The following is a 27,518-nucleotide window of genomic DNA, read 5'->3' on the forward strand; positions in this document are numbered from 1 at the left end:
GGTAGAGGAGAGGAGAGGATGGTAGAGAAGAGGAGTGTAGAGGATGGTAGAGGAGAGTAGAGGATCGTAGAGGAGAGGAGAGGATGGTTGAGGAGAGGATGGTAGAGGAGAGGAGAGGATGGTAGAGGAGAGGAGAGGATGGTAGAGGAGAGGAGAGGAGAGTAGAGGATGGTAGAGGAGAGGAGAGGGTGGTAGAGGAGAGGAGAGGACGGTAGAGTAGAGGATGGTAGAGTAGAGGAGAGTAGAGGATCGTAGAGGAGAGGAGAGGATGGTAGAGGAGAGGAGAGGATGGTAGAGGAGAGGAGAGGATGGTAGAGGAGAGTAGAGGATAGTAGAGAAGAGGAGAGGATGGTAGAGGAGAGAATGGTAGAGGAGAGGATGGTAGAGTAGAGTAGATGATGGTAGAGTAGAGGAGAGGATGGTAGAGTAGAGGATGGTCTAGTAGAGGAGAGAATGGTAGAGAAGAGGAGAGAATGGTAGAGTAGAGGATGGTAGAGTAAAGGAGAGGATGGTAGAGGAGAGTAGAGGTTGGTAGAGGAGAGGAGAGGATGGTAGAGGAGAGTAGAGGATGGTAGAGGAGAGGAGAGGATGGTAGAGTAGAGGAGAGGATGGTAGAGGAGAGGATGGTAGAGTAGAGGAGAGGATGGTAGAGGAGAGTAGAGGATGGTAGAGGAGAGTAGAGGATGGTAGAGTAGATACGAGGATGGTAGAGAAGATGATGGTAGAGTAAAGGAGAGGATGGTAGAGGAGAGGAGAGAATGGTAGAGGAGAGGAGCGGATTGTAGAGGAGAGGAGAGGATGGTAGAGTAGAGGAGAGGATGGTAGAGGAGAGGAGAGGATGGTAGAGGAGAGGAGAGGATGGTAGAGAAGAGGAGAGGATGGTAGAGTAGAGGAGAGTAAAGGATGGTAGAGGAGAGGAGTTGATGGTAGAGTAGAGGAGAGGATGGTAGAGTAGAGGATGGTAGAGTAGAGGAGAGTAGAGGATGGTAGAGGAGAGGATGGTAGAGGAGACGAGAGGATGGTAGAGTAGAGTAGAGGATGGTAGAGTAGAGGAGAGTAGAGTAGAGGAGAGGATGGTAGAGTAGAGGAGAGGATGGTAGAGTAGAGGAGAGTAGAGGATGGTAGAGGAGAGGAGAGGATGGTAGAGTAGAGGAGAGGATGGTAGAGTAGAGGATGGTAGAGGAGAGGAGAGGATGGTAGAGTAGAGGATGGTAGAGTAGAGGAGAGGAGAGGATGGTAGAGGAGAGGATGGTAGAGGAGAAGAGAGGATGGTAGAGTAGAGGAGAGGATGGTAGAGGAGAGTAGAGGATGGTAGAGTAGATACGAGGATGGTAGAGAAGAGGATGGTAGAGGAGAGGATGGTAGAGTAGATGAGAGGATGGTAGAGTAGAGGATAGGATGGTAGAGTAGAGGAGAGAAAGGTAGAGTAAAGTAGAGGATGGTAGAGTAGATGAGAGGATGGTAGAGGAGAGGAGAGGATGGTAGAGGAGAGGATGGTAGAGGAGAGTAGAGGATGGTAAAGTAGAGGAGAGGATGGTAGAGTAGAGGAGAGAATGGTAGAGGAGAGGATGGTAGAGTAGATGATGGTAGAGTAGAGGAGAGGATGGTAGAGTAGAGGATGGTCTAGTAGAGGAGAGAATGGTAGAGCAGAGGAGAGAATGGTAGAGTAGAGGAGAGAATGGTAGAGGAGAGGATGGTAGAGGAGGGGATGGTAGAGTAGAGGAGAGAATGGTAGAGCAGAGGAGAGAATGGTAGAGTAGAGGAGAGGATGGTAGAGTAGAGTAGAGGATGGTAGAATAGAGTAGAGGATGGTAGAGTAGAGTAGATTAGATGATAGTAGAGTAGAGTAGAGGACGGTAGAGTAGAGGATGGTAGAGGAGAGGAGAGGATGGTAGAGTAGAGTAGAGGACGGTAGAGTAGAGTAGAGGATATAGAGTAGAGTAGAGGATGTAGAGGAGAGGATGGTAGAGTAGAGTAGAGGATGGTAGAGTAGAGGAGAGGATGGTAGAGTAGAGTAGGGGAGAGTAGAGTAGAGGATGGTAGAGTAGAGGATGGTAGAGGAGAGTAGAGGATGGTAGAGGAGAGGATGGTAGAGTAGAGTAGAGGATGGTAGAGTAGAGTAGAGGATGGTAGAGGAGAGTAGAGGATGGTAGAGTAGAGTAGAGGATGTAGAGTAGAGTAGAGGATGGTAGAGTAGAGGGGAGGATGGTAGAGTAGAGTAGAGGATGTAGAGGAGAGGAGAGGATGGTAGAGTAGAGTAGAGTAGAGGATGGTAGAGTAGAGTAGAGGATGGTAGAGTAGAGTAGAGGATGGTAGAGTAGAGGAGAGGATTGTAGAGTAGAGGAGGGTAGAGTAGAGGATTGTAGAGGAGAGTAGAGGATGTAGAGGAGAGGATGATAGAGTAGAGTAGGGGATGGTAGAGTAGAGTAGAGGATGGTAGAGTAGAGGATGGTAGAGGAGAGTAGAGGCTTGTAGAGGAGAGAGGAGAGGATGGTAGAGGATAGGAGAGGATGGTAGTGGAGAGTAGAGGAGAGAATGGTAAAGAAGAGTAGAGGATGGTAGAGGAGATTAGAGGATGGTAGAGAAGAGCATGGTAGAGTAGAGGAGAGGATGGTAGAGGAGACTAGAGAATGGTAGAGGAGAGGAGAGGATGGTAGAGGAGAGGATCGTAGAGTAGAGGAGAGGATGGTAGAGTAGAATAGAGGATGGTAGAGTAGAGTAGAGGATGGTAGAGAAGAGGAGAGTAGAGGATGATAGAGGAGAGGAGAGGGTGGTAGAGGAGAGGAGAGGATGGTAGAGAAGAGGAGAGTAGAGGATGGTAGAGGAGAGTAGAGGATCGTAGAGGAGAGGAGAGGATGGTAGAGGAGAGGATGGTAGAGGAGAGGAGAGGATGGTAGAGGAGAGGAGAGGATGGTAGAGGAGAGGAGAGTAGAGGATGGTAGAGGAGAGGAGAGGGTGGTAGAGGAGAGGAGAGGATGGTAGAGGAGAGGAGAGGATGGTAGAGGAGAGGAGAGGAGAGGATGGTAGAGGAGAGGAGAGGGTGGTAGAGGAGAGGATGGTAGAGTAGAGGATGGTAGAGTAGAAGAGAGTAGAGGATCGTAGAGGAGAGGAGAGGAGAGGATGGTAGAGGAGAGGAGAGGATGGTAGAGGAGAGGAGAGGATGGTAGAGGAGAGTAGAGGATAGTAGAGAAGAGGAGAGGATGGTAGAGGAGAGAATGGTAGAGGAGAGGATGGTAGAGTAGAGTAGATGATGGTAGAGTAGAGGAGAGGATGGTAGAGTAGAGGATGGTCTAGTAGAGGAGAGAATGGTAGAGAAGAGGAGAGAATGGTAGAGTAGAGGATGGTAGAGTAGAGGAGAGGATGGTAGAGGAGAGTAGAGGTTGGTAGAGGAGAGGAGAGGATGGTAGAGGAGAGTAGAGGATGGTAGAGGAGAGGAGAGGATGGTAGAGTAGAGGAGAGGATGGTAGAGGAGAGGAGAGGATGGTAGAGTAGAGGAGAGGATGGTAGAGGAGAGTAGAGGATGGTAGAGGAGAGTAGAGGATGGTAGAGTAGATACGAGGATGGTAGAGAAGATGATGGTAGAGTAAAGGAGAGGATGGTAGAGGAGAGGAGAGAATGGTAGAGTAGAGGAGAGGATGGTAGAGGAGAGGAGAGGATGGTAGAGTAGAGGAGAGTAAAGGATGGTAGAGGAGAGGAGAGTAGAGGATGGTAGAGGAGAGGATGGTAGAGGAGACGAGAGGATGGTAGAGTAGAGTAGAGGATGGTAGAGTAGAGGAGAGTAGAGTAGAGGAGAGGATGGTAGAGTAGAGGAGAGGATGGTAGAGTAGAGGAGAGTAGAGGATGGTAGAGGAGAGGAGAGGATGGTAGAGTAGAGGAGAGGGTGGTAGAGTAGAGGATGGTAGAGGAGAGGAGAGGATGGTAGAGTAGAGGATGGTAGAGTAGAGGAGAGGAGAGGATGGTAGAGAAGAGGAGAGTAGAGGATGGTAGAGGAGAGGAGAGGGTGGTAGAGGAGAGGAGAGGATGGTAGAGAAGAGGAGTGTAGAGGATGGTAGAGGAGAGTAGAGGATCGTAGAGGAGAGGAGAGGATGGTTGAGGAGAGGATGGTAGAGGAGAGGAGAGGATGGTAGAGGAGAGGAGAGGATGGTAGAGGAGAGGAGAGGAGAGTAGAGGATGGTAGAGGAGAGGAGAGGGTGGTAGAGGAGAGGAGAGGACGGTAGAGTAGAGGATGGTAGAGTAGAGGAGAGTAGAGGATCGTAGAGGAGAGGAGAGGATGGTAGAGGAGAGGAGAGGATGGTAGAGGAGAGGAGAGGATGGTAGAGGAGAGTAGAGGATAGTAGAGAAGAGGAGAGGATGGTAGAGGAGAGAATGGTAGAGGAGAGGATGGTAGAGTAGAGTAGATGATGGTAGAGTAGAGGAGAGGATGGTAGAGTAGAGGATGGTCTAGTAGAGGAGAGAATGGTAGAGAAGAGGAGAGAATGGTAGAGTAGAGGATGGTAGAGTAAAGGAGAGGATGGTAGAGGAGAGTAGAGGTTGGTAGAGGAGAGGAGAGGATCTAGAGGAGAGTAGAGGATGGTAGAGGAGAGGAGAGGATGGTAGAGTAGAGGAGAGGATGGTAGAGGAGAGGATGGTAGAGTAGAGGAGAGGATGGTAGAGGAGAGTAGAGGATGGTAGAGGAGAGTAGAGGATGGTAGAGTAGATACGAGGATGGTAGAGAAGATGATGGTAGAGTAAAGGAGAGGATGGTAGAGGAGAGGAGAGAATGGTAGAGGAGAGGAGCGGATTGTAGAGGAGAGGAGAGGATGGTAGAGTAGAGGAGAGGATGGTAGAGGAGAGGAGAGGATGGTAGAGGAGAGGAGAGGATGGTAGAGAAGAGGAGAGGATGGTAGAGTAGAGGAGAGTAAAGGATGGTAGAGGAGAGGAGTTGATGGTAGAGTAGAGGAGAGGATGGTAGAGTAGAGGATGGTAGAGTAGAGGAGAGTAGAGGATGGTAGAGGAGAGGATGGTAGAGGAGACGAGAGGATGGTAGAGTAGAGTAGAGGATGGTAGAGTAGAGGAGAGTAGAGTAGAGGAGAGGATGGTAGAGTAGAGGAGAGGATGGTAGAGTAGAGGAGAGTAGAGGATGGTAGAGGAGAGGAGAGGATGGTAGAGTAGAGGAGAGGATGGTAGAGTAGAGGATGGTAGAGGAGAGGAGAGGATGGTAGAGTAGAGGATGGTAGAGTAGAGGAGAGGAGAGGATGGTAGAGGAGAGGATGGTAGAGGAGAAGAGAGGATGGTAGAGTAGAGGAGAGGATGGTAGAGGAGAGTAGAGGATGGTAGAGTAGATACGAGGATGGTAGAGAAGAGGATGGTAGAGGAGAGGATGGTAGAGTAGATGAGAGGATGGTAGAGTAGAGGATAGGATGGTAGAGTAGAGGAGAGAAAGGTAGAGTAAAGTAGAGGATGGTAGAGTAGATGAGAGGATGGTAGAGGAGAGGAGAGGATGGTAGAGGAGAGTAGAGGATGGTAAAGTAGAGGAGAGGATGGTAGAGTAGAGGAGAGAATGGTAGAGGAGAGGATGGTAGAGTAGATGATGGTAGAGTAGAGGAGAGGATGGTAGAGTAGAGGATGGTCTAGTAGAGGAGAGAATGGTAGAGAAGAGGAGAGAATGGTAGAGTAGAGGATGGTAGAGTAGAGGAGAGGATGGTAGAGGAGAGTAGAGGATGGTAGAGGAGAGTAGAGGATGGTAGAGGAGAGGAGAGGATGGTAGAGTAGAGCAGAGGATGGTAGAGGAGAGGAGAGGATGGTAGAGTAGAGGAGAGGATGGTAGAGGAGAGTAGAGGATGGTAGAGGAGAGTAGAGGATGGTAGAGTAGATACGAGGATGGTAGAGAAGATGATGGTAGAGTAAAGGAGAGGATGGTAGAGGAGAGGAGAGAATGGTAGAGGAGAGGAGAGGATGGTAGAGGAGAGGAGAGGATGGTAGAGTAGAAGAGAGGATGGTAGAGGAGAGGAGAGGATGGTAGAGGAGAGGAGAGGATGGTAGAGAAGAGGAGAGGATGGTAGAGTAGAGGAGAGTAAAGGATGGTAGAGGAGAGGAGTTGATGGTAGAGTAGAGGAGAGGATGGTAGAGTAGAGGATGGTAGAGTAAAGGAGAGTAGAGGATGGTAGAGGAGAGGATGGTAGAGGAGACGAGAGGATGGTAGAGTAGAGTAGAGGATGGTAGAGTAGAGGAGAGTAGAGTAGAGGAGAGGATGGTAGAGTAGAGGAGAGGATGGTAGAGTAGAGGAGAGTAGAGGATGGTAGAGGAGAGGAGAGGATGGTAGAGTAGAGGAGAGGATGGTAGAGTAGAGGATGGTAGAGGAGAGGAGAGGATGGTAGAGTAGAGGATGGTAGAGTAGAGCTAGCGGAGAGGATGGTAGAGGAGAGGATGGTAGAGGAGAGGAGAGGATGGTAGAGTAGAGGAGAGGATGGTAGAGGAGAGGAGAGGATGGTAGAGTAGAGGAGAGGATGGTAGAGGAGAGTAGAGGATGGTGGAGGAGAGTAGAGGATGGTAGAGTAGATACGAGGATGGTAGATAAGAGGATGGTAGAGGAGAGGATGGTAGAGGAGAGCAGAGAATGGTAGAGGAGAGGAGAGGATGGTAGAGGAGAGGAGAGGATGGTAGAGTAGAGGAGAGGATGGTAGAGTAGAGGAGAGGATGGTAGAGGAGAGGAGAGGATGGTAGAGGAGAGGAGAGGATGGTAGAGGAGAGGAGAGGATGGTAGAGAAGAGGAGAGGATAGAAGAGTAGAGGAGAGTAGAGGATGGTAGAGGAGACGAGAGGATGGTAGAGGAGAGGAGAGGATGGTAGAGTAGAGGAGAGGATTGTAGAGTAGAGGATGGTAGAGTAGGGGAGAGGAGAGGATGGTAGAGGAGAGGAGAGGATGGTAGAGTAGGGGAGAGGAGAGGATGGTAGAGTCGAGGAGAGGATGGTAGAGGAGAGGATGGTAGAGGAGAGGAGAGGATGGTAGAGTAGAGGATGGTAGAGTAGAGGAGAGGAGAGGATGGTAGAGGAGAGGAGAGGATGGTAGAGTAGAGGAGAGGATGGTAGAGGAGAGTAGAGGATGGTGGAGGAGAGTAGAGGATGGTAGAGTAGATACGAGGATGGTAGATAAGAGGATGGTAGAGGAGAGGATGGTAGAGGAGAGCAGAGAATGGTAGAGGAGAGGAGAGGATGGTAGAGGAGAGGAGAGGATGGTAGAGTAGAGGAGAGGATGGTAGAGTAGAGGAGAGGATGGTAGAGGAGAGGAGAGGATGGTAGAGGAGAGGAGAGGATGGTAGAGGAGAGGAGAGGATGGTAGAGAAGAGGAGAGTAGAGGATGGTAGAGGAGTGGAGAGGATGGTAGAGAAGAGGAGAGTAGAGGATGGTAGAGGAGAGTAGAGGATCGTAGAGGAGAGGAGAGGATGGTTGAGGAGAGGATGGTAGAGGAGAGGAGAGGATGGTAGAGGAGAGGAGAGGATGGTAGAGGAGAGGAGAGGAGAGTAGAGGATGGTAGAGGAGAGGAGAGGGTGGTAGAGGAGATGAGAGGACGGTAGAGTAGAGGATGGTAGAGTAGAGGAGAGTAGAGGATCGTAGAGGAGAGGAGAGGATGGTAGAGGAGAGGAGAGGATGGTAGAGGAGAGGAGAGGATGGTAGAGGAGAGTAGAGGATAGTAGAGAAGAGGAGAGGATGGTAGAGGAGAGAATGGTAGAGGAGAGGATGGTAGAGTAGAGTAGATGATGGTAGAGTAGAGGAGAGGATGGTAGAGTAGAGGATGGTCTAGTAGAGGAGAGAATGGTAGAGAAGAGGAGAGAATGGTAGAGTAGAGGATGGTAGAGTAAAGGAGAGGATGGTAGAGGAGAGTAGAGGTTGGTAGAGGAGAGGAGAGGATGGTAGAGGAGAGTAGAGGATGGTAGAGGAGAGGAGAGGATGGTAGAGTAGAGGAGAGGATAGTAGAGGAGAGGATGGTAGAGTAGAGGAGAGGATGGTAGAGGAGAGTAGAGGATGGTAGAGGAGAGTAGAGGATGGTAGAGTAGATAAGAGGATGGTAGAGAAGATGATGGTAGAGTAAAGGAGAGGATGGTAGAGGAGAGGAGAGAATGGTAGAGGAGAGGAGCGGATTGTAGAGGAGAGGAGAGGATGGTAGAGTAGAGGAGAGGATGGTAGAGGAGAGGAGAGGATGGTAGAGGAGAGGAGAGGATGGTAGAGAAGAGGAGAGGATGGTAGAGTAGAGGAGAGTAAAGGATGGTAGAGGAGAGGAGTTGATGGTAGAGTAGAGGAGCGGATGGTAGAGTAGAGGATGGTAGAGTAGAGGAGAGTAGAGGATGGTAGAGGAGAGGATGGTAGAGGAGACGAGAGGATGGTAGAGTAGAGTAGAGGATGGTAGAGTAGAGGAGAGTAGAGTAGAGGAGAGGATGGTAGAGTAGAGGAGAGGATGGTAGAGTAGAGGAGAGTAGAGGTTGGTAGAGGAGAGGAGAGGATGGTAGAGTAGAGGAGAGGATGGTAGAGTAGAGGATGGTAGAGGAGAGGAGAGGATGGTAGAGTAGAGGATGGTAGAGTAGAGGAGAGGAGAGGATGGTAGAGGAGAGGATGGTAGAGGAGAAGAGAGGATGGTAGAGTAGAGGAGAGGATGGTAGAGGAGAGTAGAGGATGGTAGAGTAGATACGAGGATGGTAGAGAAGAGGATGGTAGAGGAGAGGATGGTAGAGTAGATGAGAGGATGGTAGAGTAGAGGATAGGATGGTAGAGTAGAGGAGAGAAAGGTAGAGTAAAGTAGAGGATGGTAGAGTAGATGAGAGGATGGTAGAGGAGAGGAGAGGGTGGTAGAGGAGAGGATGGTAGAGGAGAGTAGAGGATGGTAAAGTAGAGGAGAGGATGGTAGAGTAGAGGAGAGAATGGTAGAGGAGAGGATGGTAGAGTAGATGATGGTAGAGTAGAGGAGAGGATGGTAGAGTAGAGGATGGTCTAGTAGAGGAGAGAATGGTAGAGAAGAGGAGAGAATGGTAGAGTAGAGGATGGTAGAGTAGAGGAGAGGATGGTAGAGGAGAGTAGAGGATGGTAGAGGAGAGTAGAGGATGGTAGAGGAGAGGAGAGGATGGTAGAGTAGGGGAGAGGAGAGGATGGTAGAGGAGAGGATGGTAGAGTAGGGGAGAGGAGAGGATGGTAGAGGAGAGGAGAGGATGGTAGAGTAGGGGAGAGGAGAGGATGGTAGAGTCGAGGAGAGGATGGTAGAGGAGAGGATGGTAGAGGAGAGGAGAGGATGGTAGAGTAGAGGATGGTAGAGTAGAGGAGAGGAGAGCATGGTAGAGGAGAGGATGGTAGAGGAGAGGAGAGGATGGTAGAGTAGAGGAGAGGATGGTAGAGGAGAGGACAGGATGGTAGAGTAGAGGAGAGGATGGTAGAGGAGAGTAGAGGATGGTGGAGGAGAGTAGAGGATGGTAGAGTAGATACGAGGATGGTAGATAAGAGGATGGTAGAGGAGAGGATGGTATAGGAGAGCAGAGAATGGTAGAGGAGAGGAGAGGATGGTAGAGGAGAGGAGAGGATGGTAGAGTAGAGGAGAGGATGGTAGAGTAGAGGAGAGGATGGTAGAGGAGAGGAGAGGATGGTAGAGGAGAGGAGAGGATGGTAGAGGAGAGGAGAGGATGGTAGAGGAGAGGAGAGGATGGTAGAGAAGAGGAGAGGATAGAAGAGTAGAGGAGAGTAGAGGATGGTAGAGGGGAGGAGAGGATGGTAGAGGAGAGGAGAGGATGGTAGAGTAGAGGAGAGGATGGTAGCGTAGAGGATGGTAGAGTAGGGGAGAGGAGAGGATGGTAGAGGAGAGGAGAGGATGGTAGAGGAGAGGATGGTAGAGTAGAGGAGAGGATGGTAGAGTCGAGGAGAGGATGGTAGAGGAGAGGAGAGGATGGTAGAGAAGAGGAGAGGATGGTAGAGTAGAGGATGGTAGAGTAGAGGAGAGTAGAGGATGGTAGAGGAGAGGATGGTAGAGGAGACGAGAGGATGGTAGAGTAGAGTAGAGGATGGTAGAGTAGAGGAGAGTAGAGGAGAGGATGGTAGAGTAGAGTAGAGGATGGTAGAGTAGAGGAGAGGATAGTAGAGTAGAGGAGAGTAGAGGATAGGATGGTAGAGGAGAGGAGAGGATGGTAGAGTAGAGGAGAGGAGAGGATGGTAGAGTAGAGGAGAGCAGAGGATGGTAGAGGAGAGGATGGTAGAGGAGAGGAAAGAATGGTAGAGTAGAGGAGAGGATGGTAGAGGAGAGGAGAGGATGGTAGAGTAGAGGAGAGGATGGTAGAGGAGAGTAGAGGATGGTAGAGGAGAGTAGAGGATGGTAAAGGAGAGTAGAGGGTGGCAGAGAAGAGGATGGTAGAGGAGAAGAAAGGATGGTAGAGTAGAGGAGAGGATGGTAGAGGAGAGTAGAGGATGGTAGAATAGAGTAAAGGATGGTAGAGGAGAGTAGAGGATGGTAGAGGAGAGGAGAGGATGGTAGAGACGAGGAGAGGATGGTAGAGTAGAGTAGAGGATAGGATGGTCGAGTAGAGGAGAGAATGGTAGAGAAGAGGAGAGGATGGTAGAATAGAGTAAAGGATGGTAGAGTAGAGTAGAGGATGGTAGAGTAGAGTAGAGGATGGTAGAGTAGAGGAGAGTAGAGGATGGTAGAGGAGAGGATGGTAGAGGAGACGAGAGGATGGTAGAGTAGAGTAGAGGATGGTAGAGTAGAGGAGAGTAGAGGAGAGGATGGTAGAGTAGAGTAGAGGATGGTAGAGTAGAGGAGAGGATAGTAGAGTAGAGGAGAGTAGAGGATAGGATGGTAGAGGAGAGGAGAGGATGGTAGAGTAGAGGAGAGGAGAGGATGGTAGAGTAGAGGAGAGCAGAGGATGGTAGAGGAGAGGATGGTAGAGGAGAGGAAAGAATGGTAGAGTAGAGGAGAGGATGGTAGAGGAGAGGAGAGGATGGTAGAGTAGAGGAGAGGATGGTAGAGGAGAGTAGAGGATGGTAGAGGAGAGTAGAGGATGGTAAAGGAGAGTAGAGGGTGGCAGAGAAGAGGATGGTAGAGGAGAAGAAAGGATGGTAGAGTAGAGGAGAGGATGGTAGAGGAGAGTAGAGGATGGTAGAATAGAGTAAAGGATGGTAGAGGAGAGTAGAGGATGGTAGAGGAGAGGAGAGGATGGTAGAGACGAGGAGAGGATGGTAGAGTAGAGTAGAGGATAGGATGGTCGAGTAGAGGAGAGAATGGTAGAGAAGAGGAGAGGATGGTAGAATAGAGTAAAGGATGGTAGAGTAGAGTAGAGGATGGTAGAGTAGAGTAGAGGATGGTAGAGTAGAGGAGAGTAGAGGATGGTAGAGGAGAGGAGAGGATGGTAGAGGAGAGTAGAGGATAGTAGAGGATGGTAGAGTAGAGTAGAGTAGAGGACGGTAGAGGAGAGGAGAGGATGGTAGAGTAGAGTAGAGGATGGTAGAGAAGAGGAGAGTAGAGGATGGTAGAGGAGAGGAGAGGGTGGTAGAGGAGAGGAGAGGATGGTAGAGAAGAGGAGAGTAGAGGATGGTAGAGGAGAGTAGAGGATCGTAGAGGAGAGGAGAGGATGGTAGAGGAGAGGACGGTAGAGGAGAGGAGAGGATGGTAGAGTAGAGTAGAGGATGGTAGAGAAGAGGAGAGTAGAGGATGGTAGAGGAGAGGAGAGGGTGGTAGAGGAGAGGAGAGGATGGTAGAGAAGAGGAGAGTAGAGGATGGTAGAGGAGAGTAGAGGATCGTAGAGGAGAAGAGAGGATGGTAGAGGAGAGGATGGTAGAGGAGAGGAGAGGATGGTAGAGGAGAGGAGAGGATGGTAGAGGAGAGGAGAGTAGAGGATGGTAGAGGAGAGGAGAGGGTGGTAGAGGAGAGGAGAGGATGGTAGAGGAGAGGAGAGGATGGTAGAGGAGAGGAGAGGAGAGTAGAGGATGGTAGAGGAGAGGAGAGGGTGGTAGAGGAGAGGAGAGGATGGTAGAGTAGAGGATGGTAGAGTAGAGGAGAGTAGAGGATCGTAGAGGAGAGGATGGTAGAGGAGAGGAGAGGATGGTAGAGGAGAGGAGAGGATGGTAGAGGAGAGTAGAGGATAGTAGAGAAGAGGAGAGGATGGTAGAGTAGAGGAGAGAATGGTAGAGGAGAGGATGGTAGAGTAGAGTAGATGATGGTAGAGTAGAGGAGAGGATGGTAGAGTAGAGGATGGTCTAGTAGAGGAGAGAATGGTAGAGAAGAGGAGAGAATGGTAGAGTAGAGGATGTTAGAGTAGAGGAGAGGATGGTAGAGGAGAGTAGAGGTTGGTAGAGGAGAGTAGAGGATGGTAGAGGAGAGGAGAGGATGGTAGAGTAGAGGAGAGGATGGTAGAGGAGAGGAGAGGATGGTAGAGTAGAGGAGAGGATGGTAGAGGAGAGTAGAGGATGGTAGAGGAGAGTAGAGGATAGTAGAGTAGATACGAGGATGGTAGAGAAGATGATGGTAGAGTAAAGGAGAGGATGGTAGAGGAGAGGAGAGAATGGTAGAGGAGAGGAGAGGATGGTAGAGGAGAGGAGAGGATGGTAGAGGAGAGGAGAGGATGGTAGAGACGAGGAGAGGATGGTAGAGTAGAGTAGAGGATAGGATGGTCGAGTAAAGGAGAGAATGGTAGAGAAGAGGAGAGGATGGTAGAATAGAGTAAAGGATGGTAGAGTAGAGTAGAGGATGGTAGAGTAGAGTAGAGGATGGTATAGTAGAGGAGAGTAAAGGATGGTAGAGGAGAGGAGAGGATGGTAGAGGAGAGTAGAGGATAGTAGAGGATGGTAGAGTAGAGTAGAGTAGAGGACGGTAGAGGAGAGGAGAGGATGGTAGAGTAGAGTAGAGGATGGTAGAGAAGAGGAGAGTAGAGGATGGTAGAGGAGAGGAGAGGGTGGTAGAGGAGAGGAGAGGATGGTAGAGAAGAGGAGAGTAGAGGATGGTAGAGGAGAGTAGAGGATCGTAGAGGAGAGGAGAGGATGGTAGAGGAGAGGACGGTAGAGGAGAGGAGAGGATGGTAGAGTAGAGTAGAGGATGGTAGAGAAGAGGAGAGTAGAGGATGGTAGAGGAGAGGAGAGGGTGGTAGAGGAGAGGAGAGGATGGTAGAGAAGAGGAGAGTAGAGGATGGTAGAGGAGAGTAGAGGATCGTAGAGGAGAAGAGAGGATGGTAGAGGAGAGGATGGTAGAGGAGAGGAGAGGATGGTAGAGGAGAGGAGAGGATGGTAGAGGAGAGGAGAGTAGAGGATGGTAGAGGAGAGGAGAGGGTGGTAGAGGAGAGGAGAGGATGGTAGAGGAGAGGAGAGGATGGTAGAGGAGAGGAGAGGAGAGTAGAGGATGGTAGAGGAGAGGAGAGGGTGGTAGAGGAGAGGAGAGGATGGTAGAGTAGAGGATGGTAGAGTAGAGGAGAGTAGAGGATCGTAGAGGAGAGGATGGTAGAGGAGAGGAGAGGATGGTAGAGGAGAGTAGATGATGGTAGAGTAGAGGAGAGGATGGTAGAGTAGAGGATGGTCTAGTAGAGGAGAGAATGGTAGAGAAGAGGAGAGAATGGTAGAGTAGAGGATGGTAGAGTAGAGGAGAGGATGGTAGAGGAGAGTAGAGGTTGGTAGAGGAGAGTAGAGGATGGTAGAGGAGAGTAGAGGATGGTAGAGGAGAGGAGAGGATGGTAGAGTAGAGGAGAGGATGGTAGAGGAGAGGAGAGGATGGTAGAGTAGAGGAGAGGATGGTAGAGGAGAGTAGAGGATGGTAGAGGAGAGTAGAGGATAGTAGAGTAGATACGAGGATGGTAGAGAAGATGATGGTAGAGTAAAGGAGAGGATGGTAGAGGAGAGGAGAGAATGGTAGAGGAGAGGAGAGGATGGTAGAGGAGAGGAGAGGATGGTAGAGTAGAGGAGAGGAGAGGATGGTAGAGGAGAGGAGTTGATGGTAGAGTAGAGGAGAGGATGGTAGAGTAGAGGATGGTAGAGTAGAGGAGAGTAGAGGATGGTAGAGGAGAGGATGGTAGAGGAGACGAGAGGATGGTAGAGTAGAGTAGAGGATGGTAGAGGAGAGTAGAGTAGAGGAGAGGATGGTAGAGTAGAGGAGAGGATGGTAGAGTAGAGGAGAGTAGAGGATGGTAGAGGAGAGGAGAGGATGGTAGAGTAGAGGAGAGGATGGTAGAGTAGAGGATGGTAGAGGAGAGGAGAGGATGGTAGAGTAGAGGAGAGGAGAGGATGGTAGAGGAGAGGATGGTAGAGGAGAGGAGAGGATGGTAGAGTAGAGGAGAGGATGGTAGAGGAGAGGAGAGGATGTTAGAGTAGAGGAGAGGATGGTAGAGGAGAGTAGAGGATGGTAGAGGAGAATAGAGGATGGTAGAGTAGATACGAGGATGGTAGAGAAGAGGATGGTAGAGGAGAGGATGGTAGAGGAGAGCAGAGAATGGTAGAGGAGAGGAGAGGAAGGTAGAGGAGAGGAGAGGATGGTAGAGTAGAGGAGAGGATGGTAGAGTAGAGGAGAGGATGGTAGAGGAGAGGAGAGGATGGTAGAGGAGAGGAGAGGATGGTAGAGGAGAGGAGAGGATGGTAGAGAAGAGGAGAGGATAGAAGAGTAGAGGAGAGTAGAGGATGGTAGAGGAGAGGAGAGGATGGTAGAGGAGAGGAGAGGATGGTAGAGTAGAGGAGAGGATGGTAGAGTAGAGGATGGTAGAGTAGGGGAGAGGAGAGGATGGTAGAGGAGAGGAGAGGATGGTAGAGGAGAGGATGGTAGAGTAGAGGAGAGGATGGTAGAGTCGAGGAGAGGATGGTAGAGGAGAGGAGAGGATGGTAGAGAAGAGGAGAGGATGGTAGAGTAGAGGATGGTAGAGTAGAGGAGAGTAGAGGATGGTAGAGGAGAGGATGGTAGAGGAGACGAGAGGATGGTAGAGTAGAGTAGAGGATGGTAGAGTAGAGGAGAGTAGAGGAGAGGATGGTAGAGTAGAGTAGAGGATGGTAGAGTAGAGGAGAGGATGGTAGAGTAGAGGAGAGTAGAGGATGGTAGAGGAGAGGAGAGGATGGTAGAGTAGAGGAGAGGATGGTAGAGTAGAGGATAGTAGAGGAGAGGAGAGGATGGTAGAGTAGAGGAGAGGAGAGGATGGTAGAGGAGAGGATGGTAGAGGAGAGGAAAGGATGGTAGAGGAGAGGAGAGGATGGTAGAGGAGAGGAGAGGATGGTAGAGTAGAGGAGAGGATGGTAGAGGAGAGTAGAGGATGGTAGAGGAGAGTAGAGGATGGTAAAGGAGAGTAGAGGGTGGCAGAGAAGAGGATGGTAGAGGAGAGGAAAGGATGGTAGAGTAGAGGAGAGGATGGTAGAGGAGAGGATGGTAGAGTAGAGGAGAGGATGGTAGAGGAGAGTAGAGGATGGTAGAATAGAGTAAAGGATGGTAGAGGAGAGTAGAGGATGGTAGAGGAGAGGAGAGGATGTTAGAGACGAGGAGAGGATGGTAGAGTAGAGTAGAGGATAGGATGGTCGAGTAGAGGAGAGAATGGTAGAGAAGAGGAGAGGATGGTAGAATAGAGTAAAGGATGGTAGAGTAGAGTAGAGAATGGTAGAGTAGAGTAGAGGATGGTAGAGTAGAGGAGAGTAGAGGATGGTAGAGGAGAGGAGAGGATGGTAGAGGAGAGTAGAGGATAGTAGAGGATGGTAGAGTAGAGTAGAGTAGAGGACGGTAGAGGAGAGGAGAGGATGGTAGAGTAGAGTAGAGGATGGGAGAGAAGAGGAGAGTAGAGGATGGTAGAGGAGAGGAGAGGGTGGTAGAGGAGAGGAGAGGATGGTAGAGAAGAGGAGAGTAGAGGATGGTAGAGGAGAGTAGAGGATCGTAGAGGAGAGGATGGTAGAGGAGAGGATGGTAGAGGAGAGGAGAGGATGGTAGAGGAGAGGAGAGGATGGTAGAGGAGAGGAGAGGAGAGGATGGTAGAGGAGAGGAGAGGGTGGTAGAGGAGAGGAGAGGATGGTAGAGGAGAGGAGAGGATGGTAGAGGAGAGGAGAGGAGAGTAGAGGATGGTAGAGGAGAGGAGAGGGTGGTAGAGGAGAGGAGAGGATGGTAGAGTAGAGGATGGTAGAGTAGAGGAGAGTAGAGGATCGGAGAGGAGAGGAGAGGATGGTAGAGGAGAGGAGAGGATGGTAGAGGAGAGTAGAGGATAGTAGAGAAGAGGAGATGATGGTAGAGTAGAGGAGAGTAGAGGAGAGGAGAGGATAGTAGAGTAGAGGATGGTAGAGGAGATTAGAGGATAGTAGAGAAGAGGAGAGGATGGTAGAGTATATTAGAGGATGGTAGAGTAGAGGAGAGTAGAGGATGGTAGAGGAGAGGAGAGGATGGTAGAGGAGAGGAAAGGATGGTAGAGTAGAGGAGAGGATGGTAGAAGAGAGGAGAGGATGGTAGATGAGAGGAGAGTAGAGGATGGTAAAGGAGAGTAGAGGGTGGCAGAGAAGAGGATGGTAGAGGAGAGGAAAGGATGGTAGAGGAGAGGAGAGGATGGTAGAGGAGAGGAGAGGAGAGTAGAGGATGGTAGAGGAGAGGAGAGGGTGGTAGAGGAGAGGAGAGGATGGTAGAGTAGAGGATGGTAGAGTAGAGGAGAGTAGAGGATCGGAGAGGAGAGGAGAGGATGGTAGAGGAGAGGAGAGGATGGTAGAGGAGAGTAGAGGATAGTAGAGAAGAGGAGATGATGGTAGAGTAGAGGAGAGTAGAGGAGAGGAGATGATGGTAGAGTAGAGGATGGTAGAAGAGATTAGAGGATAGTAGAGAAGAGGAGAGGATGGTAGAGTATATTAGAGGATGGTAGAGTAGAGGAGAGTAGAGGAGTGTAGAGAAGAGGAGAGGATGGTAGAGTAGAGGAGAGTAGAGGATGGTAGAGGAGAGGAGAGGATGGTAGAGTAGAGGAGAGTAGAGGATGGTAGAGTAGAGGATGGTAGAGTAGAGGATGGTAGAGTAGAGGATGGTAGAGTAGAGGATGGTAGAGTAGAGGACAGGATGATAGAGCGGATTAGAGGATGGTAGAGGAGAGGAGAGAATGGAAGAGTAGAGTAGAGGATGGTAGAGTAAAGGAGAAGATGGTAGTGTAGAGGATGGTAGAGTAGAGGATGGTAGAGTAGAGGAGAGTAGAGGATTGTAGAGGAGAGGATGGTAGAGGAGAGGATGGTAGAGTAGTGGATGGTAGAGTAGAGGAGAGTAGAGGATGGTAGAGTAGAGTAGAGAAGGGCAGTATACTAAAGAGCTCAAGAGAAGAGAACAGAGCTGTGCTTTTTCAAGTGAGTTAGTGAAATAGAAAACTATACAATCATATTGTTATGAAAATGCATTATCTAAAATTAATTAAACACTCTGCATACGGTGGAATATCCTGTTGCTTTTTAAGCTACTAGATGTGTAACATCATAATAGGTCATCATTCCTCAGGTGAAAACAAAACGTTACTGAAAAGAATGAGAGGTAGATTTGAGATGACTCTACAGGTAAAAGAAAACAAAAAGAAGAGGGAGCTAATAGAAAATAATCCCATCAGCTTCATTGAGATGCGGCTGAAACATCCCATTAGCTGTACCTCAGGGATTACCTCTCTTTGTCTCTTCTTGCATCGTGCAAATTTTCACACAACCTGTCTTTGCTCATTTACATTTTCTCTCACTCAAACACATAGGTTGTCGTTTTTCAGACAGATCGTTACTTCGAATAGCAAAGGAATTCTGTTAAAAGGTAACAGCTGCTGAGCCTGTAGAGTGAAAGTCAGCCGTGCATATGAGAAGGAGCAGGTGAAATCTTCTAAACCCATCCAAATGTTTGATTGAACTCTGAAATGAATCCAAACTGCTTAGCCCTTTGGTCGAATTCACCGCTTCTGTTGCAGTGAAAGGAAAATTGAAGTCCCTCAAGAAAGAGTGACGTCTGATGTGAAATGAAGTGGAATATTTCAAAGGACGTGCTGACGTTACCATAATCTCTGCATAATAGTCGCTACACAGCAGGTAATGTGATATTATACTAGTTTTGACATAATGCAAAGCTGTGATGTTGAACGTATTCTGTGTGAGAGACATACTGTGTCAGGCTCAGGTGTGCTGGCTTCCTTTGAAGAGGAAACCTAGTGAATGAACTGAGATTTACGCTCCTCTCCTATGATCCCCTGTGTGTGAAATACCTGCTTTTTGGCTTTCAATGTGTCACAGTTCACACATTCACTCCTCTCCTCCTCTTCTGCCTTTTCGGTTTTTCTTAACAAACTGGCACAACCTCAGAGATCCATCACACTCTAGAGAGAGAAGGCCCCTGAGAGCATGACCAGAATCAGTTGTTCCAAAGCAAATACAAGCCTCAGACATTGTAGGCCCAAAGAAACATCTGGCCTAAAACCAGTGCATAGGTGCACTTTCAGTCCACATCATTCATCACATGTTAAATGTGTTTAGCTGGAGGGGGTCTCTGATTGGACAGTGACATTACTGGTGCCAGATTCATGTTTTGTGTTTGGAACGTGACCTTATTGGTTCCCCAGTCCATGTTGGGTGTTTGAGCAGTGAATTTACTTGCAATGCAGCCACCATTTTGTGATTGGACAGTCACCTCACACCGCATACCTATTCTCTGTTGTTTGATTGGACAGTGACCTTCCTGGTTGCCTAGTCTGTCTATTGTGATTGGACAGAGCACGTTGGACAGAGCACCTTGGTTTTCCAGCCTCTGTAGTGTGATTAGACAATTACCTTTCCTGCTGTCCAGTCGCTGAAGTGCGTTTGGACAGTGACCTTACTGGTTGACCGGTCTCTGTTGGTGTATTGGTTGCCTAAGGTTATTGATTTAAAACAGGGCAGCAGTCAATGGAATGTCTGTGGGAGGTTTGTCTTCCTTTGTGGCTGTGAGCGTCTCAGTATAGGGTGTTGTATGGAGGAAGAGATGAGTCAGTACGTGTCTGAAGGCATATTTATCAGTAAATAATGAGGCTCTGTAAATATTTAGCTTCTAGTAAATTGCACAGCCAGACCTTGATTACTATTGTTGCTATGTCACCAACACTGCCTCCTGCTCCACATTTCTCCATTCCTTTCTACTTACCTTTCATCTCCTCTCCCTCCTTTCATCTAATGTCCATATCGCTCCTTTCTCTCCCCTCTTTCTCATACCATCTCATTCTCTCTCACATACACATCCATACACGTTCTCTTTCTCTCCCCTCTTTGTCATACCATCTCATTCTCTCTCACATACACATCCATACACGTTCTCTTTCTCTCCCCTCTTTCTCACACCATCTCATTCTCTCTCACATACACATCCATACACGTTCTCTTTCTCTCCCCTCTTTCTCACACCATCTCATTCTCTCTCACATACACATCCATACACGTTCTCTTTCTCTCCCCTCTTTCTCATACCATCTCATTCTCTCTCACATACACATTCTCGTTCTCTCCCCTCTCTTTTCCTGCCTCCCCCTGATGTTATTGCTGGCATTTGAGAGGACCAGTTTGGTGCCAGACAGCCATTCCTCAGATTGAGATATGCTGCATTTTAAAGTCACACTCAGAAAGATGTACTATCTCAGTCTGGATGGAGGGGAGTGGAGCGGGGATACAGACCGGGGTGTTGGGTTGGGGGTAGCGTTTTAATACGCTAATCTCAGACTCATTTTTTACAATGGAGCGAGCTGATGGACAGATACATGGACCTTGTTTAGTCTGAGTTTCCTTTCTGAACCTGATCCAGACAAATTGACGGGCCGAATATGCCTATCAGAAGTTTTCAGATATAGAGAAAGAGTGTGTTTGAGAGTGAGTGAGTGAGAGAGAGAGAGAGAGAGAGAGAGAGAGAGAGAGAGAGAGAGAGAGAGAGAGAGAGAGAGAGAGAGAGAGAGAGAGAGAGAGAGAGAGAGAGAGAGAGATGAGGAAGGAGAAATGGCACCAACATGTCCTGTCCTGAGTCTTGTCCTGATTGAAATGTGTCTCTTCTTAATGCTGTGATGGATTGATGGATTGATGGCCAGGGAGATAGATGGACATATAAGCAACACTTTGCCAGGGAGATAGATGGACATATAAGCAACACTTTGCCAGTCACTACACGAGACTGATGCTGACATTTCACAGAACCAGAATCATCAAATGATAAATAGATGTTCCTTTGGCCGAACAGGGTTCTCATTGGACAAGTGGGCCTACCTCTCGCTGATACGAAGTCTTGTTGGACCTTCTGGCGGCAGACCCCTCACTGATGAGAAATCTTATTCGCCAGATGTGATTACAGTAATGTAGAATGTAGACATTCATTAATTTATGTATTTTTAGACATATTTCTACCATATATCCCTGCGGACACACAGACCGTGAGAAAGGGAGAGAGCTATAGAGAAACAGAAAGTTGGGGCATTGACCTGCTTTTTGAAGACAGAATGAGTTCAAAACAAAGGGAGACTGTTAAGGAGCTCTGGAAATAGAGTTCCCTGACAAAAAGACAAAGAGGACAGAATGTCTGTCTGTGCACTGCAACACTAATAGTCCTGGGATTTGACATTCTGTGTACTACTAAGAGCATCCAAACAACAAGAGACAAATTCAATGTAATACCCTTGGGTAACCATTGTAATACAATCTCTATCACATTCTCTGTGGATTTTGTCCTTGTCCTCATTCAGTAATGTGTTGTCATTGTCTTTCAGGTGATGTTGGAGCCATTTATAAGACATTCTATGAATCTAGGTTGGAGGAAAACCAGGAAAACTACTGCATTCAATTGAATCCGATTGGAACTACATTACCCAGAGCTGAACCGTGCTCTAAATGCTGTTAGCGCTATCCCTATCTCTGTGACATTAGAAAAAGAAGAACACAAACTATTATACGGTTATGCATTTGTTGGAAGCATAACCAAGTGTTGTTCAGCTGTATCTTGGTGGAGAAGACATTTCAAACATGACAGGGACTCCTAGGCTTTACAAACAACTCTAATACAGGTATGTTGACATAAAACAGAAATAAAAATGTACCATAAACCAGGTTTGCATCCAACCATTAAACGCAGATGAATTACCTGACGTATAAAAAAAAGTCAAAGGCTGATGGAAACAGGAAATGTCCGACAGACAATTTGTTCATTCGACATGTTGGGATCTCTTTGTGTCTGTAAAATGAGTTATCTGAGAAATGGTAACGGGAACGCCTTCATGCGCAAATACTGATATAATAACCATCATATGGAAAATAAACTTGGAGTCACATGATGACCTACCACCATGACATGGAAGAGGAGGAAAGGTTTACAGGCAGATCATGAACTTCACATGGTGGTTAAGTGCACGTTGATCATGCACATTTCCAAGAAGATAAATATCGAGGGTAGGCTATTATTTGAATTCTGGGGATATGATGATCGGTGCTTGGGTGCCAATTATCATATTAGTGAACTTGTCTAGAGAGTATGCGCCAAAACCAGATTGGCCAGGTTTGCTATTTATCGCAACAGTTTTTGTGACAAAACCATCTGTACCCCATTTAATGTACATGTTTTATCCGGTACATGGGAACTTAACCACAAAAGTTATTTTTATCACACAGAGACTTTTATCCACAATGGGTTAGTTTGATGGAAACTCACCTCTGGTGGGAAAATGCACATATTGTTTTATGCAGATTTGAGAATATTTGCATGAAAATCTGTCACCAATTGGTACAATGATAACAGTACCTATTTATACATCGTCTTTCATCTTCTTTTTCCTAATCTTTCCCGTTCATTCCTCTCAGGAAAAGACAAAGGGGTGGGTTTGGCTCACACATTTATGGGCGTGTCAGTCATGGAGGGTCTCTGCTATACTCCGCCTAAGTAGACAGCGTCTGACAGAGCCCCTCCCCTTATTGGTCCAATCTCCACCGGCCCCACCCATTTCTCCAGACCCTCCAAGGAACGTGGCCGGATTGAACCTCTTCTCACCCAGGTGCCGTCCGTTTGGTGAGGGCGGCGAGGGCTGTGCTGTGATTGGTTGACTGCGGGTGGAAGTGCAATGCGGATTGGAGGATGTCGGGGGACTGGGATGAAGACCACCTGTGTAAGAAAGCGCTCACTCTGGTGGAGGAGTTGTGCTTACACTCCTCAGCGAAGGACAGCCATGAAGCCAGCTGCCGAGACTTCGTCGACATGATGAGGGGACAGCAGCACGAAACAGGTAACAACATAGTAACATACAGTAACATACAGGAATCATTCACATACACTAACATACAGTAACATTGAGGAATCATTAACATACAGTAACATACAGTAACAAACAGGAATCATTAGCAACACACTAACATACAGTAACATACAGGAATCATTACCAACAAACTAACATACAGTAACATACAGGAATCATTAACAACACAGTAACATACAGTAAAATACAGGAATCATTAACAACACAGTAACATACAGTAACATACAGTAACATACAGGAATCATTAACAACACAGTAACACACAGTAACAAACAGTAACATACAGGAATCATTAACAACACACTAACATACAGTGACATACAGGAATCATTACCAACAAACTAACATACAGTAACATACAGGAATCATTAACAACACACTAACATACAGTAACATACAGAAATCATTAACAACACACTAACATACAGTAACATATAGTAATATATAGGAATCATTAACAACAAACTAACATACAGTAACATACAGGAATCATTAACAACACACTAACATACAGTAACATACAGAAATCATTAACAACACACTAACACACACTAACATACAGTAACATACAGGAATCATTAACAACACACTAACATACAGTAACATACAGGAATCATTAACAACACACTAACATACAGTAACATACAGGAATCATTAACAACACAGTAACATACAGTAACATACAGAAATCATTAACAACACACTAACATACAGTAACATACAGAAATCATTAACAACACAGTAACATACAGTAACATACAGGAATCATTAACAACACACTAACATACAGTAACATACTGGAATCATTAACAACACACTAGCATACACTAACATACAGGAACATACAGTAACATACAGGAATCATTAACAACACGATAACATACAGTAACATACAGGAATCATTAACAACAGACTAACATACAGTAATATACAGGAATCATTAGCAACACACTAACATACAGTAACATACATGAAACATTAACAACACACTAACATACAGTAACATACAGGAATCATTAACAACATAGTAACATACAGTACAATCCAGGAATCATTAACAACACAGTAACATACAGTAACATACAGGAATCATTAACAGAGCAACATACAGGAATCATTAAAAACACAATAACATACAGGAACATACAGGAATCATTAACAACACACTAACATACAGTAACATACAGTAACATACATGAAACATTAACAACACACTAACATACAGTAACATACAGCAACATACAGGAATCATTAACAACACACTAACGTACAGTAACATACATTAACATACAGGAATCATTAATAACACAGTAACATACAGAAATAATTAACAAAACACTAACATACAGTAACATACATTAAACATTAACAACACACTAACATACACTAACATACAGGAATCATTAACAACACACTAACATACAGTAAAATACAGGAATCATTAACAGAGTAACATACAGGAATCATTAATAACACACTAACATACAGGAACATACAGGAATCATTAACAACACACTAACATACAGTAACATACAGGAATCATTAACAACACACTAACATACAGGAATCATTATAAACACTGCAACATACAGTAACATACAGTAAAATACGGGAATCATTAACAACACAGTAACATACAGGAATCATTAACAACACAGTAATATACAGGAATCATTAGCAGCACAGTAACATACAGGAACATACAGGAATCATTAAAAACACACTAACATACAGTAATATACAGTAACATACAGGAATCATTAACAACACACTAACATACAGTAACATACATGAATCATTAACAACACAGTAACATACAGTAAAATACAGGAATCATTAACAGAGTAACATACAGGAATCATTAGAAACCAAATAACACACAGTAACATACAGGACTCATTAACAACACAGTAACATACAGTAACATACAGGAATCATTAACAACACAGTAACACACAGTAACATACAGTAACATACAGGAATCATTAACAACACACTAACATACAGTAACATACAGGAATCATTAACAACACACTAACATACAGTAACATACAGGAATCATTAACAACACACTAACATACAGGAATCATTAACAACACACTAACATACAGTAACATACAGGAATCATTAACAGAGCAACATACAGGAATCATTAAAAACACACTAACATACAGTAACATACAGTAACATACATGAAACATTAACAACACATTAACATACAGTAACATACAGCAACATACAGCAATCATTAACAACACACTAACATACAGTAACATACAGTAACATACATGAAACATTAACAACACATTAACATACAGTAACATACAGCAACATACAGCAATCATTAACAACACACTAACATACAGTAACATACAGTAACATACAGGAATCATTAACAACACAGTAACATACAGTAACATACAGGAATCATTAATAACACAGTAACATACAGAAATAATTAACAGAGCAACATACAGGAATCATTAATAACACAGTAACATACAGTACATACAGGAATCATTAATAACACAGTAACATACAGAAATAATTAACAGAGCAACATACAGGAATCATTAAAAACACAATAACATACAGGAACATACAGGAATCATTAACAACACACTAACATACAGTAACATACAGTAACATACATGAAACATTAACAACACATTAACATACAGTAACATACAGCAACATACAGCAATCATTAACAACACACTAACGTACAGTAACATACATTAAACATTAACAACACACTAACATACACTAACATACAGGAATCATTAACAACACACTAACATACAGTAAAATACAGGAATCATTAACAGAGTAACATACAGGAATCATTAATAACACACTAACATACAGGAACATACAGGAATCATTAACAACACAGTAACATACAGTAACATACAGGAATCATTAACAACACAGTAACACACAGTAACATACAGTAACATACAGGAATCATTAACAACACAGTAACACACAGTAACATACAGTAACATACAGGAATCATTAACAACACAGTAACATACAGTAACATACAGGAATCATTAACAACACAGTAACACACAGTAACATACAGGAACATACAGGAATCATTAACAACACAGTAACATACAGTAACATACAGGAATCATTAACAACACAGTAACATACAGTAACATACAGGAATCATTAACAACACAGTAACACACAGTAACGTACAGTAACATACAGGAATCATTAATAACACAGTAACATACAGTAACATACATTAAACATTAACAACACACTAACATACACTAACATACAGGAATCATTAACAGAGTAACATACAGGAATCATTAATAACACACTAACATACAGGAACATACAGGAATCATTAACAACACAGTAACATACAGTAACATACAGGAATCATTAACAACACACTAACATACAGTAACATACAGGAATCATTAACAACACACTAACATACAGTAACATACAGGAATCATTAACAACACACTAACATACAGTAACATACAGTAACTTTCATGAATTATTAACAACACACTAACATACAGTAACATACAGGAATCATTAACAACACAGTAACACACAGTAACATACAGTAACATACAGGAATCATTAACAACACACTAACATACAGTAACATACAGGAATCATTAACAACACACTAACATACAGTAACATACAGGAATCATTAACAACACACTAACATACAGTAACATACAGGAATCATTAACAACACACTAACATACAGTAACATACAGTAACTTTCATGAATTATTAACAACACACTAACATACAGTAACATACAGGAATCATTAACAACACACTAACATACAGTAACATACAGGAATCATTAACAGAGTAACATACAGGAATTATTAAAAACACAATAACATACAGGAATCATGAACAACACAGTAACACACAGTAACATACTGTTAAAGGAATTAAATGATTCCTCTATGTACTCATTAATTAAAATCAATCTGTCTATTTATAAGAATTTGTAAGATACTTATTAACATAAAATAGACAGGATACAGTCTTATTAAAATTAGATAATAGTATTTATTCTTGGAGCACGCTCCCATTTAACCATAAACAACAGTTTATATACAAGATATGACGTCATAGGTTACAGAATAAATCTCCTCGTCCTGACCAATATAAAACAGGTTCAAAAGTTAATTCCAACTCCCCAGCGCACACACATGACACACAATATAATTTATTCTCCTGAAGGCTCACTATAATTTATTACCACTTTAGCAGACAACTCAAGATATTGGAAGACCTAAGAAGTTACTCACTGCCTTATCTAAACATCTCAGGGCTAAGTTGGGTCAGTTCAACCATAGTTTAACGACCCTTTCTGCTTACTTTATAACCCACAGCACAAATCTCTCTGACTAAGTTTGAATGGTGTTTATTATGTTTTAATTTCTCCTTGTACATACTTCATAATCCCTTCCTTATGATTTAACATTATTAATCAGATATAATAATACTAGTAATACAGGGCAAATTTTAAATTAGTTATAGTTTTATCTAAATCTAGAAATTGTTTAGTTATTATTCATACAATTCCTAACACATACATGAATAATTAACAACACAGTAACATACAGTAACATACAGGAATCATTAACAACACAGTAACATACATGAATCATTGAAAACACAGTAACATACAGGAATCATTAACAACACAGTAACATACAGTAACACATAGTAACATACAGGAATCATTAAAAACACAGTAACATACAGGAATCAGTAACAACACAGTAACATACAGTAACAAACAGGAATCATTATAAACATAGTAACATACAGTAACATACACGAATCATTAACACACAGTAACATATAGTAACATACAGGAATCATTATAAACACTGCAACATACAGTAACATACAGGAATCATTAAAAACACAGTAATATACAGGAATCATTAACAACACACTAACATACAGTAACAAACAGGAATCATTATAAACATAGTAACATACAGTAACATACACAAATCATTAACACACAGTAACATATAGTAACATACAGGAATCATTATAAACACTGCAACATACAGTAGCATACAGGAATCATTAACAACACACTAACATACAGTAACATACAGGAATCATTAACACACAGTAACATACAGGAACATACAGGAATCATTAACAACACAGTAACATACATGAATCTTTGAAAACACAGTAACATACAGAAATCATTAACAACACAGTAACATACAGTAACACAAAGTAACATACAGGAATCATTAAAAACACAGTAACATACAGGAATCAGTAACAACACAGTAAC

At 45.0% G+C, this 27,518-nt stretch overlaps 1 protein-coding gene across 4 annotated transcripts in view; it reads left to right on the forward strand.

Annotated features, from left to right (window-relative positions):
- LOC129833445 (synaptotagmin-C-like) overlaps positions 1-27,518 on the forward strand; it is a 67,419-nt gene that overhangs the window by 7,583 nt on the left and 32,318 nt on the right. For 2 of the 4 annotated variants that reach the window (XM_055898053.1, XM_055898054.1), the window contains exons 2-3: positions 20,657-20,950; positions 21,741-22,159. In XM_055898053.1, coding sequence (XP_055754028.1) covers positions 22,012-22,159 — 148 coding nt within the window. In that variant the 5' untranslated portion in view covers positions 20,657-20,950; positions 21,741-22,011. Of the gene's footprint in view, positions 1-17,854; positions 17,973-20,656; positions 20,951-21,740; positions 22,160-27,518 lie in introns of all 4 variants that reach the window. The other 2 variants (XM_055898055.1, XM_055898056.1) reach the window with 2 other exon arrangements.

The sequence above is a fragment of the Salvelinus fontinalis genome, chromosome 34 (assembly GCF_029448725.1).
Source record: "Salvelinus fontinalis isolate EN_2023a chromosome 34, ASM2944872v1, whole genome shotgun sequence".
NCBI classification, from domain to species: Eukaryota; Metazoa; Chordata; class Actinopteri; order Salmoniformes; family Salmonidae; genus Salvelinus; species Salvelinus fontinalis.